Here is an 18,213-nt window from a genome sequence, read left to right on the forward strand (position 1 = left end):
GTTCAATCGTCACTTGACTCTCCAAAGAAGCACGATCAACCTTGATCACGTGAGACTACCTAGTAGGATCATAACAAGAAGTTACGGGATTTTACTATTAGGAGTAGTACGTAAGCTAATTAGATAAGAGAAGTCTAAGCTTAAAAACTACTTAACGCTCGACGGTAATCGAGTAGCGAGTACTTAACGCTCGAAGGCTATCGAGTAGCGAGCGCTTAACGAATATCGGGTTCGAGTAGGATATAGATAGGTATATAGGAACTAAGAATGTCTTTAATATTCTTATATTTAACTTATATTATAATCTTACTAAAAGGTCTATAGCTAATTAGACTTAAGTTAGTATCCTTACCTTTATTTACTATTACCTAACTCTCTAAAGAATAATCGATTAACCCTAATTACGTAAGACTACCTTGTAGGATTATAACACTATACTAAGCTCCTATATATACGTTACTCTCCCGTAATACCTTATATATAGATATATTAGAGAAACCCCAATAGAGGAAAGAGCTAATCTATACTCTAGAAGAAAGTTTTAAGTCCTATATTGCGTATATAGGTTAATACAACGTTAATAGAGTAAAAGTTCGTGTTTGTCGAGGGCTAGGCGATCGGCATATCGAAATTTAGCGTCTTGGCATGACTGTATATCGCGGCAGCCATAGTGACTCCTTTACTATTCAACTATTCCAAATTGCTTTCGTAGACATTGCATGATGCCGGCCACGAACGATCTTTGCGACGAGCAGCGAAGAATAGGTAGGTTTGCGGAGTGTAGGAGTGCTGTTTTCGAAATAGAGCGGCACGCTACCCGTAAATGCAACCCACTATCTCACTCGTCCAAGTGCCACTAGAGTGAATGCGACTCCATTATGTCGACCTCAAGGAGTGGTCTTGTCGAGGGAAGCAAAGCGTGTGCTTGGTCTGGCTGCTGTTGTCAAGAGGCGGACCCTTCTACCGGAGCTCCAACTCCCGCACAAGCTCTACCGTGATCATCGCTGGAGAGCCTGCCCCTGTGTGGATCTCCAATGAACTGAAGTGAGTACATCTTCTGCTTTGTCTTTATCGTTAGACGCCGACAACCTTCTTGCCCCGGCAGGAAATTACTCTGCAAGATTCATCAAAATGGCACAACCCAAGCAACTCCACCTCACAGCTTTCATGCGCCCAGTCTCTCTTCCTACAGGACCATGGCGATACTCTGGCGCATATCTAGACGCTAACTTCAACCTCAAACATTTGGTCTCGTTTACTCAAAAGCTTGAAGAAGTAAAGTTCGACGCTTTCTTCATGCGGACCACCTGGCCGTGCTCAATGTGCCTGTTGAAGCTCTCAAGCGTAGTCATACTGTGACATCGTTCGAGCCCTTCACGTTATTGTCGGCGCTGGCCATGGTGACCTCGAAAACTGGTCTGGCGGCAACGGCATCAACGACATACGACATGGCGTACCGCATCGCCCGACGCTTCGCCAGCCGAGACCATATCTGGCGGCCGCGCAGCAGGGAACATCGTGACGACCGGCAACCCCGAGTCGGCGAGAAACTTTAACTTGGACGACCATGTAAAGCACGGAGAGCGCTACAAGCGGGCCGGGGAGTTTTACGATGTGGTGACGGGACTTCAAGATGGCTTTGCAGATGATGCATTCGTCCGCGGCCAGCAAAGCGGTATCTATATCGATCCAGAGAAGATGTATGTCCTCCACCACAAAGGGGCGGAGTTGAAGGTTAGAGGACCATTGAACATGTATTCAGCCAAAGTCATTCGTCGTATTACGTGCTCCACCTTCCTTCCTATCCTGGCTAGATTCACATGCATTACCTCAGCATTGAAGGTTGCATCATTCTAAGACCGCACTTCCATCTCTTCAATTGCACGATGTGATACCCAAGATGTTTCGGCGACCTTTGACGGCAGCATCTCGAAACGTGCGCTCATTCTCTACATCGCGGTCAATGGCACGGTTACGAGTCGGCTATGTGCCCGGTATGAACCCCGTCGTACTTCCCCTCGAGACCAGCTACTAAAATGGAGTGTAGAACACTTCTCCACCCCTCTCTCTTTCGCCTCCACCCACCACTCCCTCGACGCCGACCTCATCCCGGAACCCCTCGGCACCGGCGCCCTAACCGCCCGCCTGAAAGCTCCCCACTCCGACTCCAACGCCATTGACGTCGCCGTGGGCCTGACTGAAGGCTTCGTCGCTGACTTGGGCAGAGCTAAGCTCGCGGGCGAGGACACTGGGTACAAGCTCAGCGGAACCTACGTATCAAGTCCGCTGTGTTGGGCGATCGTTACCGGCGCGCAGCGAGCGGGGATAAATGGAGTGGAGGATTTGAAGGGCAAAAGAGTAGGTGTCAGTAGGATCGGAAGCGGGAGTTATGTCATGAGCTACGTCCTCGCGGACCAGCATGGATGGTTGGAGCAAGGCAAGGAACCATTTGAGGTAGTAGTCGCGGGGGACTTTGCGTCGCTACGCAAGAGTGTGAGGGAGGAGGGAGCTACGCCGTCGGACTTCTTCATGTGGGAGCACTTTACTACGCGAAAGTACTGGGAAGAAGGGGAGGTGAAGAGGATAGGGGAGATATATACGCCTTGGGCGAGCTGGATGATCGCTTCAAGGACATCGGCGGAGAAGGAGGTGCCAGGGTTCTTGGAGGGCGTCAACAAGGGTGTGGAGATGTTCAGGGGGAAGCCGGAGCAGGTAGTGAAGCATATTACGGGCACAATGCATTATTCGGAGGCAGATGCTAGGGAATGGATGAAAAGTGTCGAGTATCCGGATGATGTAAGAGGGGTGGCGCAGGAGACAGTTGGGAACACTGTGAATATATTAAGAAAGTCCGGCGTGCTGAAGGGCGATGTTGGGAACGGACAGGCTATGGTCCATCAGGCCCGATAACAGCACGCACGATTTGAGCAAATCTTGCGGAGGATGTCAAATGGCGGTCAGACGCTGCGAAGCCGACTGCCATGTGCAATGAGAATGATATGCGCTATGCTGCCGCACCCCTGCCCTTTGATATCATCTCCAGGAATCCCTCCTTGCTCATCTCACTGACCCTCTCCTCCCTCTGCTTCCTCCCAACCACACCTCCCCCACCATCACCACCCTGACTCTCCTTCTGCGCCCTCTCTGCCCCGACTTGCGCCGCTCGCACAGCGTTGAACAGCTTCACCACACCTCGTTGCGCAATCTTCTTTAGCCGCTTCTCCTCTTCGACCACCTTTCCCGTATCTACTCCAGTATCCTCTAAGCCAAGCAGGTCTGTCACGCGGCCCTTGTTGAGCGCGGCTTTGCGCTCGGACCGTATTTGCGCGCGGGCTGCCGAATCCAATTTGCTGTCCTGGATGGACTTGTTGGCCTCCGCAGCTGTCTTTGATCTTGACAACACCGGGTCGGCGCGCTTGGCTGTGGTGAGTTTGGTATCGAGAATTCGTGATATACTCGTTGCGAACGCCGCCGGGTCATTTCGTTTTCGTTTGGCGGCTTGGCTTGAGGTCAGGGAAGTTTCTGAGGGTGTGACTTCGTCTTCGTCGGCGGATGACTCGTCCAGATTGTCAACTTCGCTGTCTCCTATGTCTGCATCTTCGTCGCTTGCTTGCTCGTCGTCCTCTCCAGACTCGTCGCCTTCTGCGCCGGGTATGACGTTGAGCGCGGCATTGCGCTGGGCTTCATCTAGATCCTCGAGGCCTTCAATTTCTGACGCTGAGGCCTCATCTTCGTCCTCCTCTTCTACCACTTGCTTCTGCTTCGATTGTGCCGACTGCTTCAAGATCGATCTCGGATTTGCTTTCTGCGGTCTTTGCTCCTCTGCGACATCTTCCTCGCCCTCGTCCTCTGACGAGCTGTGGTATGCCGGCTGTTTCCTCACGCGGATCTTCTTCTTTGGCCGCCGCACCTCGTCCTCCACTCTCCGTCGCTTCGTATTGACCGGCGCCATTCTATTCCTGGGAGTATTGCAGATTTCTCAGATTGTCCGTTGGGTCAAGATCCACCTCACCTTCAAAATTTCCATCTAGGTCCTCCGCCAAGAGCTCACCCCCGCGGCGAACCATTATTCGTGGTGGGGTGTATTGACAGTGACTTCTACCAACGACTCTACAAACAACCCATAAGTAACGGCCGCCTCCATCTTCTCCTCAGACACCTCCAACCCCTCAAAATGGTGTTACAAGACTTGGGCCGGCGCATCAACAGCGCCGTGACCGACCTCACCCGCTCGCCCACTCTCACCGAGAAGGCATTCGATGGCATGATTAAAGAGATATGTAACGCCCTCATGGAAGCCGACGTCAACATCCGCCTCGTCACTAGCCTACGAAAAACGATCAAGAGCAGTGTGAAGCTGGATCAGCTACCGCCCCATGCCAACAAGAAGCGAATAATCCAGAAAGCTGTCTTCGATGCGCTGGTTGATATTGTAAATCCCCATCAGACCGCCTACCAGCCGAAAAAGGGCAAGAGCAATGTCATCATGTTCGTGGGGCTGCAGGGTGCCGGTAAAACGACTACCTGTACGAAGTTGGCAAGGTGGTATCAGGCGAGAGGATTCAAGACGTGCCTGGTCTGCGCGGACACCTTCCGAGCTGGAGCTTTCGATCAATTGAAGCAGAACGCCATCAAAGCGAAGATCCCATACTACGGCTCTCTCACGCAGACGGATCCTGTGGTTGTCGCCCGAGACGGTGTGGCCAAGTTCAAGAAGGAGCGATTCGAAATTATCATTGTAGACACCAGCGGTCGCCATCACCAGGAGGATGCATTGTTCGCTGAGATGGTGGAGATTCAGGGCGCGGTGCAACCGCATCAAACCGTCATGGTGTTGGATGCGTCCATTGGGCAGGCAGCCGAAGCTCAAAGTAGAGCCTTCAAGGAGACAGCAGACTTCGGTGCGATCATCATCACGAAAACGGACGGCGCAGCAGCAGGTGGTGGTGCAATCTCCGCTGTCGCAGCCACTCACACACCCATCGTCTTCATTGGTACTGGCGAGCACCTCCTCGACCTCGAGCGCTTCAATCCACAATCCTTCGTCTCCAAACTCCTCGGCATGGGCGACATGCAAGGCCTCATGGAGCTCGTGCAGTCACAAAACCTCGACCAGAAACCCACCATGAAGAACATCAGCGCCGGCAAGTTCACCGTCCGCGACATGCGTGACCAAATCCAGAATGTGACAAAGATGGGACCGCTCTCCAAGATGGCTGGCATGATCCCTGGAATGGGCAACATGATGCAAGGCATGGACGACGAAGACGCTTCGCTGAAGATCAAACGCATGATCTACATCTGCGACTCCATGACGGCCAAGGAGCTCGACAGCGACGGCAAAATCTTCTCGGAGCAACCGACCCGCATGGTTCGGATAGCACGTGGTTCGGGCACGTCGGTCCGTGAAGTAGAGGAGTTCTTGTCGCAGCAGCAGACGATGGCCGGGGTGGCGAAGAGCGCGAAGGGCATGCAGGCGAATGCGCAGAAGGCGCAGGGACAGATGCGTGGCGGGAACAAGCAGCAGCAGATGGCGGCTATGCAGAGGCAGATGCAGAGTATGGGGGGTGGTGCCGGCGGGGGAGGAATGCCTGATATGGGCGCCATGATGAAGATGTTGCAGGGTGGTGGAGGTGGAGGGGGTGGGATGCCGGACATGAGTAGCCTGATGAATATGATGGGTGGTATGGGTGGTATGGGAGGTGGTGGTGCAGGTGCTGGGAGAGGTGGAAGGCGGTAGGACGGGCTCGGTGAAGAAGCTGGATTTGGATTTAGCGATGGCGTTGGGGAAATGTTGACGGTCTACAGGAAGGCCTTTTGCGGTCGACACAATGAAACAACATTTGCTTGGTAGTTACGCCTGTTCCTCCGACGCTCGACCGCCTGAAGTCTCACTGCGGGTATCCTTCCGCAAGCACTGACCCGATCGTGCGGTCCGTTGATCTTGCCCGATCTAGGCAGGAAGGTGGAGAACGATAGATATCTGGGTGGTCGCTTTACGAACGATATCTTCCTTCTTCCTCTAACCTCGTCACCTTCAGCTCTATACGCGGTCAAGACGGCCAGTTGCCACCTCTGGAGCGAACGGGTACTCCGGGAAGGCTTCCAAATCTTGTCTCTAGCGTACGTCATTCAGGCTTTCTTGGATCTTTCGGAGCGTAGCTTGCCAGTGGGGGCCAAAAGAGGTGTTAAAACTAGGCCGGTGGAGACTGTGTTGTTTTGGACACACTCTCGACAGCACCCAGGCTTGCCAGGCTCGGCCTACCCCCCGATCTTGTGCGCTGCCGGTATACATCCAATAAACCTTGACTCCGTGCTTTGTTGAAACAACCATTAATCTCTCTCTGTACCACAAAGCACAAGGAAAGGTGATGCGTACTGTAGCTTGTGTCCCGGTGGATATCTTGCAGTTGGCTGGAAGCAGTGGCGTCTTTAATCGATGTGCATTCACGCATACCGCGCCTTAGGTAAGTCGTTCACACAACCAGAGATCTTCTCTGTAATACACACATTTATAACTGTCACAAAGACCAAATAAGGGAGAGGACAGACATGGCTACCCCAACTATGATGTTCGAGTTTCTTCAAGTCGGGATTGATGATTGCAACAAAGCTGTCACGGAACAAGGGCAACGACGTACGGTACGCTCTCAGGCAATGAAAGATTATAGGAGGCGGCAGAGGGAGAAGAAGTCCAGCGTCATGTCAACGCCCGAACTTCGAGAACAGCTGTCTACAGATCTTCTCTACGGAGAGTTTAAACCACTCGACAAAAGTCCCAGACGAACAACATCAGCCGTGTCTCGGTCAAGAAGACAGTCAAAATCCGATGCACGAGCCGACCGACGCCAGCCATGCAGCCGGTTCGATGGCTTCACCCTACCACCAATCAGCCAACTGAGCGTCGACCCCAGCAATGTCTACCGTATGGCACTGGTGACCGCAATCGCAGACGACTGTTTCATGACCAACGACAGCGAGCGCTTCTCCAACATCTCGTCAGTCTTGGAGTCATGGGTGGCCCCCCATACAATGGGAATGCAGGCGGCAAACGAAGCTCTTGCGCTGATGTGCCTGGGTGGCAGTGTGAAAGATCACAGGATCATCCTGGAAAGCAGAAAGCGACATCTAGCAGCGACCATGTGCTTACGGCAAGAAATTAGCGGGCGAGATTTTGACTTCGACAGTGTCATGGGCTCGGCACAGCTCATACTGGCCTGGAGCGCGCACGGCGCCCACGAACAGGAGGGAATCTCTTGGGAAGAACATGTCTCTGGCTTGACGGCCATCATGGCTGCAAGCATGGAGCGGACGCAGACAGCGCCAGTCCACGGGTTCTTAATGCGACAGTACCGGCACTTCGCTCTGATGCGGGCTTTCATTCGTCGACAAAGGATGCCATTTGATAAGCAGACCTTCTATCTTGGTGAAGGTGAACCGGACGAAGGAGGCTATGAGACTCTAGTTCGAGTCGTCCTCGGTCTGCCTCTGCTACTTGAGCGGTCCATGTCGCTGCGAAATGTTCCGTTATCAAGCAGAGGCCGTAGACAAGCGTCGAAGTTGTACTCGCAGCTGCACTCCATCGAACAAGGCTTGCGGGAATGGCTGGACGACTTCTACATTACTCAGGATGGTGTCGACCCCGGCGAGTCACCAAAACAGCACGGTGTTCTGGCAGCAAGAGTCCACATGGAGGATATACCGGAATTGCACGACAACGACGGGGCGGGTGCCAGACCTGAGACGATCATGGGACAGCGCCACCACTTCTCAAACACTCTCAACGGACTCTTTCATGCCTTCTACTGGACATGCCAGCTGCTGATCAAGCAAACGCAGCTCGATCTCGCCAAAAGTGATCCCAGACATGACATCGAGACCGAAGGCAAGTTGTTGACGCAACATGCCAACGATTATGCTGCTCACATGGTGAGAGCAATCCCCTTCCTCTGGGAAGCAGCAAGCGGCCAAACGGGCAAGATGTTTACCACGAGAGGTCTGTTCCACTTTGCGAGTGAGTGGTACGAGCGCAGCGGCAACGCACAGCTTCTGGATTACTGTCAAGAAATGGAACGCAACTGCAGGGAGGAGAACAAGTGCTTGCAATGGGACGCCATGCTACCCTACAGTTTCGGGCTACTATACTGGCTGACATAGCATATCTACATCTTCGATGCGCGTTCCTTCCTCCTCGCTGCAAAATAGTTAGCACGAGCATACTCAGATCAGAAGGAATGACACTTACCAGCCAGCTCCTCACTCTTCGCCTTCATCCTCTGACTCGGCTCCCCATCTACAAACCTCTCCGCCAACGCCTGCCACGCCTCCCACACGGCCAGAATCCTCGCATCCCGCGTACTCTTATTCTGCAACCGCTTCATCTCCATCATACTCTTCCCACTCCGCTCCCGCAACATCTCCACCAAATACCCATGCACCTTCTCATGGAAGCCCTCCGTAGGGAAAAGCTTATTCACCATCCCCATCTGGACCAATTCCTGCGCCGTCGCTTTCCCACCAAACATCAACCAGTCGTTGGCGCGATGCACGCCGATGCTGTGCGCCCAGTTGACCGCGCTGCCGTTCTCGGGAATAAGCCCGAGCTGGGAGAAGGTGACTTGCAGCCAGGCGGAGTCGGCCATGTAGAAGATGTCCGAGGAGCCTTGGAACCAGGATGCTCCCGCGCCGACGCCCGGGCCGTTCATGGCGAGCACGACGACTTTTTTGTGCTCGATGATGGAGCGGATGACTTCGGCGGCGTAGGCGAACTCGGAGGCCCAGTAGAGTTTCTTCTCGCCGTCGTGCTTGAAGTCCATTTTGCGGGCGGAGACGTCTGTATCAGTATTAGTAAAGTGTCTTGGATAGTTATCAGTTGATATGGAAGTGGTTACTCGACACATCAGCCCCCGAGCAAAAGAATCGCCCCTCGCCTGTAATGACAGTAAACACCGTATCCGGGTGATCATCAAGCATTCGTAAAGCATCGACGGTGTCGGACATCAGACTGCTGGAGAACGAGTTCAGCGCTTTTGGCCTGTTGAACTGAGAGTTGTGTTAGCGATTGCAGTTGATTGTTGGCTGTGGTGAGGTGCGGTATGGTATACCTTGATCGTTCCGATGCCATCTTTGATGTCGACGATGATGTCTGTATATTTCTGAGTCGACATGATGATTGATCTATTATAGTGGTATATACAAGAGGTGTCAGTACGTTGCAATGGTCGATTGACGAACAAGAAGGAGATGTCGTTGGAACGATCAGCATCAAGTGTTGGACCTCGGCTTCGGCTGAGAGTCAGTGGAAGAGAGGTGAAGTCGGCCTTGGTTAGTGAACGATGGTCATATTTGGACATTCATTGCAGGGACAGTTGTTCTAGAATGAGGTGTAGTAGTTGTCATAGTACAACATGGTTGCGGGTGATTAAGTTTGTACACAATCTACTCTACATTGTATAACTACCACCGAAACCCCCAGCCGAAACGCCACCGCTTTGCTTCCCACAATCCCCCGGCACCTCACGACCGCAAATTCAGATTCGAAATCTCATCGTCCTCTTCCGGTATGATTCGATACCGCTCATACTCCGCCATTTGTGCCTCCTGCGCCTGCGTAACCTTTCTTCCTTGCCACCACACGTAAGCCACCAGCGCGACTCCAAAGACGAATGCCAGCGCTGCGAAAACCACGTTGACCGGGATCGGGTTGTCGTCGAAGATATCGTGGTCCATGGCGTCGATCGCCGGTTGGAACAAGTTAACCAACCCACTGAGCGCGATGATGCAACCGTAGACGCGGCCGAAAGTGGCAAAGCCGAAGACCTTGGCGGCGTAGTCGGACATGGCGGAGTAGTAGAGTGGACGTAGGAGGACGAAGAGAATGACGTTTAGGTAGCCGGCCCAGAGGTAGGGAAGGGAGCCGACGACGCCGACGGCGGTGATGAGGGCGACGAGGACCGACAGCATGGTTGCTGTGCTCGTGTGGTCGAGGAGAAGGCCGATGAAGGGGGTGGCTGCTATGCCCCCGATCTAGGAAGAGGTCAGTGGTGGTAAAGACACTGTGAGTTCGTAAAGAGAACACTTACGGGTAGAGCGACGTCGAAGAACATGTTGATCCGCCGAGCGAGGATCCTTGACCCAAGCATGGCTCGGTACTGCGCTTTGATCGTAGCGATGAAGAAGTTCATGCGCAACATTTGCAGAACCGTCAGAAGAGTGATCAAGACGAACCACGGGGTAAGGATCTGCTCAGTGGCAGTCTTGCCATGAAGAACACCCCAGACACCAGACTTGATGAGGCGGTCTTCCTGCTTCTCCTCACGCTGATGGCGCTCGTCGGCATCACCAAGCAGTCGGTCGATCTCCTGAATCTTGGACTCTCGGTGGAACCGTCGCTTATTCCGGAGTTTGCGCACTTCGTTTTCGCTCATGTCTTCGTCGGAGTCGTGGACCTGGTAAATTGTGAGTATATCGCCATGCTTGAGTGAATTGCTTTTGTACATACGTCTCTCGTAGCATCTTGCTCCTTCTCGAGCTTCGCCTCGTACTGCGGAACAGTCTTGTACGCATCCTCATTCATCAGCGTGAATTGGCCGACGAAGATGAAGATGGGCACGATGAGGTATCCGAAGAAGAATTTCTCAGGCGTGAAAGTGCCGCCCGACGCTTCATAAGAAAGGCGGTAGAATAAAAACACCGCAGCTGAAGCATCGAAAGCACCGGTCACGGTGGCAACGATGAGGCCGGAAGCTTTAGGGAACGCATTCGCAATGGAGAAGGATGGCACGAAGATGAATGTGCCACCAAGAGCCAAAAATATGTTGCCTACAATGTAGCCGTCGAACTCCGGTATGTAGAAGGCGAATGCCATGAGAAGGGTGCCAATTGCGAGACAGATGCTTCCAATTACCGCAGCCACACGTGGGCCGTAGCGGTCTAGGATGGTACCAACCGGAAGCGCGGAAACATTGCAGGTTGTCGATGCAATCGCAAAGAAGAAATTCATGCTGTTCGATAGTCAGAAAGAGTTCGAGAGCCTGGGTCAATGATACATACCGCAATTCCTGCTCGTAGCACACATCAATGTCTTCCGCCAACTCCTCTGCTGTGCAGTACTGACGGTATACGCCAGTGTCAACCAGCACTGGCTTGAGCGCGGCAAAGCCGAATACGATCCCGGAGGCAAGCCAACATGCCAGCACGGTAAAACATACTTGGGCTGTCGAATAGTCAGGACCAGTCGTGGATCAGCAGTTGCACGCGGTACTCACCTATCCTTCGTGCGGTGGAGACCTTGTACGCAGTCACACCGCCGCTGGGGTTGGTCGCCTGCGATGGCTCCTCGGGCTTCGGAAACGCATCGTAGCTCAAGACCGTCCGCAGAGATCGTTTGTGTCGGAGAGAATGCGAAACGGATGGTCGGTGATGGAGCGAGTAGTTGTTCGGTGTCGTTATCGTGCCATAGCCTTGCGTGCGCGGTGTGCTTTGCGGGTTGAATAGTCCTTCGAGCTGTGCTGGGGGCTCAAAGTCGCTGCCCTCTATTGGTGTAACACGCTGAACAAGCGACATGAAGCGCCGATAAGAGCACAATCAGTCCACGCTTCCTGTTGAAGGATGTCCCGGATGAAACAGCTGCGACTTTTGATAGTGATTGATGCGGTCAGTGGGAAGAAGAGAGATGGAAAGAAGACGGGTGGAGGTGGTGGGAAGTGGCGACCGCGACTGCGACCAGAAGATTCGGCAACAGATCCGAGGGCTCACCGCGTGCGATCTTGCTTCTCTCACCTTGACCAGGGTGCGGAGTTGGGACAGACGACAGTGCTACGCAGACTCCTCCGACCGAGAGGACAGTGCTTCCTTATCTTCCACCGCGGCGCCGGCAAATTTGCAGTCATATCGAAGCGCCACCAGCGGGGCAACTTCGAATTTCCTGAACCGCATTCACCACGAGCAGCTCCAAACAACCAGACTGGGCCGGCCCGGTACGAGATATGCATTTGCTGCAGGCTTCTGTACGTCTAGAACTGCTCAGTCCGGGCATTCTATCCTGGCCGTCTGTCACATGCAACTCTGCGCGCTGTTGGGGATGGTGGCGCTAACGGAAGGACGGATGTCTTGGACGCCTCGGCAGCGATAGCTTCAATCACGTGACGTCTTACCGCTTTGGGACGCAGTTGCTAGCGAGGCTGTCGAAGTCATCTACTCCTGCTCGGTCTTCAGCTGTCCGGGGTACTGTGCGAAACGGAAGAGATCTCATTGCATCCAGTTGACGTTGTGCAGCACTCAACCAATCTCGACATGCACGTAGCCGTGCCCCAAGCGCTCGTTGAAGGATGCACGGCAGAAGCACACGCGCACGAAGACAGAGCTCTGGTGTGCACAACTTTGTCCAGAGACGAGGAAGCTCTCATCATCCGTCTTACTGCATCTCTACTGCTTACCACTCCCGCAGCCCCTCCAGAAACCTATTTAGTCCCGTCCGCAAAGCCTTCTCCTCCGCAGTGAACACAATCCGGAACCACCCTATCTCCTCGCTAAGCGATCTGGAGCCCTTAGCAATCATAACTCCTTTCTCCAACCAGCGCTTGCTGAGTCGGTCTTCTTTTGCCTTGTACTTTGCAGCATCTGGACTTGTCGATCGGAGAACGGCCGTATCAGCGTCACTGTTCCCCAGTAACCACCTTCTGAGATCCACCCAAAGGAAAAGAGCAGCATTGCCGCCCTGGAAGTATGGGATGTGATTGTCATCTAGGAAATTGGTCAGAAGGGCGTAGTGGCTCGCCAGCTGCTTCTGGTTGTCCCCAATGAAACGGTCCAGGAAAGGAGTGTCTTCCAGTATCCTGGCCCACATGTCTTGGACAATGTACGCTTCCCACGAGAACGTACTGCCATCTCTTGTCAGCTGCCGGTAGCAGAAGGCTGGAATAGAAGACTCACGTTATGCTCAACACAGCCTTCCGAAGCACCTCATTCCGCGTGTGGAACGCACCCAACCGCAAGCCATTGGCACAAAAGTCCTTCGCTGCTCCATAAAGCACATGCACCAGCTCCGGATTGATGATCCCTTCGGTATCAATTGAAAGCACCGACTGGAATGGCGTAGCGTCCGGATAGCGCTCATTTTTGAAGACACTCATGGCGTAAATCTCATCCGACAGGTAATGAAGACCATACTTCGCACAAAAGCGCATAATAGCCACAATGGCTTCCTTCGAATAGCACTTCCCAAGCGGATTGTGCGGGTTCGTGATCATCACGCCCTTGATCTTGGCACCATTTCTTTGGCTCTCAGCGTAAGCTCGCTCAAAGCATCTCAGATTCGCCTCTGGATCAAATACATCGTCGAGAACGACTGAACCGTCTTCCCGAGCGAACGACACAGGCACGAGTTTCCCTTTCGACCGGGTGGGTATATCGTTCGTGAAGCCAGTGTAGAGAGGCTGCGGAAGGAGAATGCCTTCGCCTTCGTTGCAGATTGACCATGTCAGGTGGTCGATCATTGCCGTTACTCCTGCGGTGATGATGAATTCATCTGGTTGTGTGGGTTTTAGTGGTGCGAAGCGGCTGTTGAAGAAGTTCGAGATGGCTTTTCGTAGGCGAGGAGAGCCTTGAGGTCCATTGCCGTACGTGAAGTGGGCGCTGCGATCGATGGTGAACTGTATCGATCAGTACAGCGTTGGAAGGGGTTGGGAATGAGGCCGACGTTGTCTTTGATATGGGCCTCGAGCTCTGCGTGCATCAAGTTGTTTTCTGCTATTCCTAGTATCACCCTGGATGCAGTATCTTATCAAAACAAGTTCATCTTTAGAATTTGGACTGCTTACATGCCATCCGTATTTGTAGGACTGTATGGACTGGCCAATGCGTTGACGAGCGGTGCCCAGTGGTCATCTCCCTCAACGTTATCTCGTGCTCTGTTCGAGAGCAGGTCTTGATTTCTGAGCTCTGCCATGACTGTAAGATGTGGACTCAAGTGTAGTCTAAGGTACTTTGGAAAAGGACGATGAAAGACAATCATGCTCATCGAAAACTCTCTTGTAGTGGCGCCCTGTGCTCTCTAAAACTCATCGCCGTCAATCCCCGTCAGGGACGACCTTGCCCACGCCCTTTTGATCTTCCCATCAACCACAACATCCACTTCGTGGAAAGCTATTCAAGCTCAAGCGTATACACTAGCTACCAGTCAACTCAAGGTACTGTCTGCCTCTGAAAGGTGGTGTGCAACAAGCGTACAACGTCCACTATCAAGGCCTTGATTGACACAGAACACCTGCATCACCAATACACATCGTCCATCTCCGCTCATTGGACCGGACTGAAGACTCTAACACCACCCGCCATCTTCTCGCTATCAGTCTGAATCACTGACCAGGCCATCACTCCCCTAGCGCCTTCTCATACTAATAGACTCGATATCATGGCATCGTCCTTCGACTTAGGATTAGGCCTAGAGGGCACGCACATAGTGGTGACCGGTGGTCTCGGCCTCATGTAGGTGTAGCTCTCGCACTTTCATCTCCTACATCCCCACCAAACCCACTGACCCCTTCCTCAAGCGGCCGCGTAGTCTCCCACGCCTTCCTCTCCGCCGGCTGCAACGTCTCCATCCTCGACACTGCAGATTCCCAGACCATCGATGCACCAGAGCTACAATCACCGACCTTAGTAGCCTACAAGACCAACATCACAGATCCATCCCAGATCCACCAGGCCTTCTCCGACGCCGAAGCTAGATTTGGCCCTGTCCAGACATGCGTCGCTCTGGCGTCCCTCGACCTAAGCGTCTTGCCTCAAAGTGAGAGCCTCGCGGACATGGACCCAGAGGCCTGGAAACGGGTGTTCGACGTCAATGTTCATGGAACTTTCGTCACTTGTCAGCGGTGGCTGCAGGGCATCAGGAAGGCTGCTACGAATCCCGCAGTAGCGCCTGAGTTGCGCAACGTCAGCTTGATTATCATGGGATCCGAGGCCGGGCGATTCGGAGTGCGGACTATGGCCGCCTACGCAGCAGGCAAGTCGGCCGTACAGGAAGGGCTGATGCGCAGTCTTGCCCAAGACGCTCCAAGACTGTTCGCGAGGGCACGAGTCAATGCGGTGGCACCGGGTGCGGTGGACACGGCGAGGTTCAAGGAGGAGTGCGAGAGGTACGGGGAAGGCTTTCAGTGGAGGGAATGTGAGGCTACGTGAGTGACTTGTTCCTAGAAAAGGAAATGGACAGCTGATGACCGCGTAGTGTTCCAATGACTAAAGCGATACCGCCTGAGGAAGTGGCGAGGACGATAGTGTTCTTGGCCAGCGAAAGGTACAGCGGCAGTGTGCATGGGCAGCTCATACCGATCGACGCGGGAAAAACTGGGAGTCTGGTATGGGACCGAGGCGAGTCTGCAGTCCACAGTGCAAACATAGGTCATCCTTCAACTACTTGAGATCTGATGGACACGAAGTGGCAAACTGATTCCGCGCCCTCTCTGCGTCGCAATCGCTCATCGATGGACGTGCTATTACCTATTAGTCTTCATACTGGCTCAGAGGAACACGCAGCCTACTTGTCCATTCCTCCTCCTTCTCCGTAGGACAATCTCCTGCCCAAACGCTCCATGGCATACTTTGCTTCCAACGCAGTTAGCTGAGCCTGCCACTTCTTCCGCTTCATAGATCCAGCTTCCTAGTCAAAAATCGTCCACCACTCCGGCATGGCCCTCTCCCCGTCAGCAACCTCTAAGCTAACACCCTTCACCTTCTCACCCTCCGCCCAACTATCCATTGTCATCATTGGTGTCAAATCAATTATCACAGCCTCTGCGTTCTCACTCCATGCCTGGCTTTCAATAGTCGTCATCGGCGTCAAGTAGTTTTCGCCCGCAGTCTTATGACAGTCCTGAGATAAAGGTTCGAAGTCGGCGGCGGCGCCGGCCTGCTTCGCAAAGACATTCCTTTCAACCTTTGGCCAATAGCCAGCGAATTTTCCGTTCCTTTGGAGTGTTGCCAGTCTGCTCATCAAATCCACCAGATCGTCAAGGTCATCAAAAATTTGCGGGAGAGGGTTGTATTCGCGACGGGCTTTGGCTCGTGGTGGATCTCGGTCGTCGAAAATTTGACGGAACCGATCTCCTCCCTTGCTGTAGAGTGGATGCCATAATAGCGTGTGGTCGGAAGATTGGTTGGTACCGCACACTGGCGTCTTGCTGAGCAGATGCTCGTCCATGTAGGTGTGCTCGATTGGCATGGTCGCCGTCCTCCGAAGCTTGTGTCTCGGAAAGGACTTGAGGCCGCCGACGTTGGATGACCTCCTAGAGACCTGGTGGTCTGCACTAACAGAATCGCACCCTGGGGGTGGCCTGGCGTCGGCGTTGGTAAACAAATTTCCCAACATGCTGTCCTCGCCGGCCTCGTAGCCATACTTTGGAAATCTCTCAGTGTCGGGAACGTTGGGAGACGCTGCCCAGCGTACATCGTGCCGTGCGGCCTCGAACACATCGTCACCTGCAATTTCCGGATCGTAAGCTGGGAATGGCTCGGTGTCGACATTGCTGGGTAGCTGCATGTGGAAGTACTGTTCCACGGCGTCCGCCTGGTGGTCCGACAGTAGCTCAGTCTCAGCAGCTGTTGAGTGCTTCCTAGATATAATTGCTGCCATATCCTCGGCACCACGCTTTGGAAGGGGCCCGTCGACGGCGGTGGTAGAGAGCTTCCGGGTGACAGAATCGACCCCAAATTCAACAGCAGGGTTAGAAGCGGCCAGCTTCGTTACCGCTTGCAGCAAGTACTGCATGCGATTGTTCATATCTGCAAATTCGTGCGCAAGCGCGACGACTTGAATCTCGACATCCTTCTGACCGTAGAGAGACTGTGGTAGGCCCTTGTACCTAGGATCTGGGATGCTCCTGATCTCACCCTTCTCATTCAAATTCGACCGGGGCCGCGGCGGGCTACCAGATTCCTCTGCCATCTCCGACTGCGTCCTCAGCGGCCCAATCGGCCTCGCCGCCAGAATCTTCGAAGATCCATGTACAGCGTGTGGCCCTTCTGTTCTTGCCCTCCTCACGTATCCTGGCCTTCCGGGCTTCAAGGCCTCCGGATGCTGCAAGAACCGCCTGTGCTTCCTGCCCTCATTCAGCCCCCTCCCGAGCTTACTCGCATGGTCCCGGCTCCCGCAGCTGTCCTTGCAGTTACCAGTCGTTCCGCAATCCCAGCATCCTGTCATCCCGTCCCCCATCTTCGTCTTTCTCGGCCTTCGCCGCTCGGTCATCGCGCAGCCCTGCCGGTCTACACTGACGCCGTAGACAAGCACATTCAAAGCATCGAACACCGCGGAGTCACTCAGCCGCGTCTTATCCATCAGAATCCCGAGTTTGGCTTTGGCAGCATCCTCTTGCGAAATCAGGACGTCGGCTAGGTGATCGAGCTGATCGAATTGGTCCAGCCTGCTCCTCGATGCTGGCGATGGAAACACGCCGGACGTAAGACGATGGAGCAGCTCACGCACCTGCTTCATCGCGCAGGCCATGACATGATCATGCTCGATTGCCAAGATCTTGCCCTGACCGGCCAGCCAAGGATGTGATTCAGGCGAGATCGTCGTAGCCCAGTCTCGAAGAACAGTGTACAGACCCTTCATCTCCTGCAGTGTGGCGATGGGTAGGAAGCCGTCCTTGAACAGTCCGTCGACCTGGCGGCTCATGCTGACGGCAACTTCGATGATGATCTTGGCCGTGAGACGGCGGTCGCCAGCATGCCCAGTGGAGGAGAGTTTGGCTGGCCGCGTTTCGCTTTTGCCGGCGCCGAAGAGAGCCCAGGTGGAGTAGTTTGTCGGTTCGAAGGGGGAGGAAAAATCATGAGGAGGGAATTCGTGAGGAAAGGGTGGAGAATCAGTGCCGGGGAAGTGGACGGGGCGGAGGCTGAAGGGGATGCTATCCGAAGCCATGTTTTCTGTTGCTAAGAGAGATCGTAGGGAGTGAGGCGATGTTGATGCCAGGAAGAAAGAAAGACTCACCGACGAAGGAGAGGGTGTACTTATGGAAGTGGCAGACTTGTGTCCAAGCTATGCGCTGTCGTCGGAGGCACGAGCGGACGGTCGAGAATAAAGGCCAACAGGCAGCAAGACGATCTGATGTGGAAAATGTCGCGGGCGCACCTGTGATCAATCAAACTGGTCGTGCATGGAGTTGGGTATATGCATAGCTGTCCTTCTGTCACACCTGGTGAAGTTCCTGCATT

The 18,213-nt window shown here is 53.8% G+C and overlaps 9 protein-coding genes across 9 annotated transcripts; 4 read left to right on the forward strand and 5 right to left on the reverse strand.

Annotated features, from left to right (window-relative positions):
* Positions 1-1,963: 1,963 nt before the first annotated feature.
* LTR77_007958 (uncharacterized protein) lies at positions 1,964-2,910 on the forward strand (the record flags this gene model as incomplete). The annotated part of the gene is made up of 2 exons (XM_064805192.1): positions 1,964-1,994; positions 2,048-2,910. 2 exons carry the CDS (start codon positions 1,964-1,966, stop codon positions 2,908-2,910), a joined length of 894 nt encoding a protein of 297 aa, XP_064656297.1.
* Positions 2,911-3,004: 94 nt separating this feature from the next.
* On the reverse strand, positions 3,005-3,952 carry RRP15 (pre-60S ribosomal particles component; the record flags this gene model as incomplete). Its single annotated transcript, XM_064805193.1, has 1 exon — positions 3,005-3,952. One exon carries the CDS (start codon positions 3,950-3,952, stop codon positions 3,005-3,007), a length of 948 nt encoding a protein of 315 aa, XP_064656298.1.
* A 222-nt stretch (positions 3,953-4,174) lies between these two features.
* SRP54 (Signal recognition particle) lies at positions 4,175-5,740 on the forward strand (the record flags this gene model as incomplete). Its single annotated transcript, XM_064805194.1, has 1 exon — positions 4,175-5,740. The coding sequence occupies one exon, from the start codon at positions 4,175-4,177 to the stop codon at positions 5,738-5,740; it is 1,566 nt and encodes a 521-aa protein (XP_064656299.1).
* Positions 5,741-6,552: 812 nt separating this feature from the next.
* On the forward strand, positions 6,553-8,157 carry LTR77_007961 (uncharacterized protein; the record flags this gene model as incomplete). The annotated part of the gene is made up of 1 exon (XM_064805195.1): positions 6,553-8,157. The coding sequence occupies one exon, from the start codon at positions 6,553-6,555 to the stop codon at positions 8,155-8,157; it is 1,605 nt and encodes a 534-aa protein (XP_064656300.1).
* A 5-nt stretch (positions 8,158-8,162) lies between these two features.
* Positions 8,163-9,167, reverse strand: LTR77_007962 (uncharacterized protein; the record flags this gene model as incomplete). The annotated part of the gene is made up of 4 exons (XM_064805196.1): positions 8,163-8,194; positions 8,246-8,833; positions 8,892-9,042; positions 9,105-9,167. The coding sequence occupies 4 exons, from the start codon at positions 9,165-9,167 to the stop codon at positions 8,163-8,165; spliced, it is 834 nt and encodes a 277-aa protein (XP_064656301.1).
* Positions 9,168-9,516: 349 nt separating this feature from the next.
* Positions 9,517-11,565, reverse strand: LTR77_007963 (uncharacterized protein; the record flags this gene model as incomplete). Its single annotated transcript, XM_064805197.1, has 5 exons — positions 9,517-10,026; positions 10,083-10,448; positions 10,502-11,003; positions 11,053-11,215; positions 11,268-11,565. The coding sequence occupies 5 exons, from the start codon at positions 11,563-11,565 to the stop codon at positions 9,517-9,519; spliced, it is 1,839 nt and encodes a 612-aa protein (XP_064656302.1).
* An 868-nt stretch (positions 11,566-12,433) lies between these two features.
* LTR77_007964 (uncharacterized protein) lies at positions 12,434-13,948 on the reverse strand (the record flags this gene model as incomplete). The annotated part of the gene is made up of 3 exons (XM_064805198.1): positions 12,434-12,881; positions 12,934-13,635; positions 13,821-13,948. The coding sequence occupies 3 exons, from the start codon at positions 13,946-13,948 to the stop codon at positions 12,434-12,436; spliced, it is 1,278 nt and encodes a 425-aa protein (XP_064656303.1).
* Positions 13,949-14,413: 465 nt separating this feature from the next.
* Positions 14,414-15,183, forward strand: LTR77_007965 (uncharacterized protein; the record flags this gene model as incomplete). The annotated part of the gene is made up of 2 exons (XM_064805199.1): positions 14,414-14,487; positions 14,553-15,183. The coding sequence occupies 2 exons, from the start codon at positions 14,414-14,416 to the stop codon at positions 15,181-15,183; spliced, it is 705 nt and encodes a 234-aa protein (XP_064656304.1).
* Positions 15,184-15,661: 478 nt separating this feature from the next.
* Positions 15,662-17,920, reverse strand: LTR77_007966 (uncharacterized protein; the record flags this gene model as incomplete). Its single annotated transcript, XM_064805200.1, has 1 exon — positions 15,662-17,920. The coding sequence occupies one exon, from the start codon at positions 17,918-17,920 to the stop codon at positions 15,662-15,664; it is 2,259 nt and encodes a 752-aa protein (XP_064656305.1).
* Between the last annotated feature and the right edge of the window lie 293 nt (positions 17,921-18,213).

This window comes from Saxophila tyrrhenica, assembly GCF_035928015.1.
Source record: "Saxophila tyrrhenica strain CCFEE 5935 chromosome Unknown scaffold_13, whole genome shotgun sequence".
Lineage (NCBI taxonomy): Eukaryota > Fungi > Ascomycota > Dothideomycetes > Mycosphaerellales > Extremaceae > Saxophila > Saxophila tyrrhenica.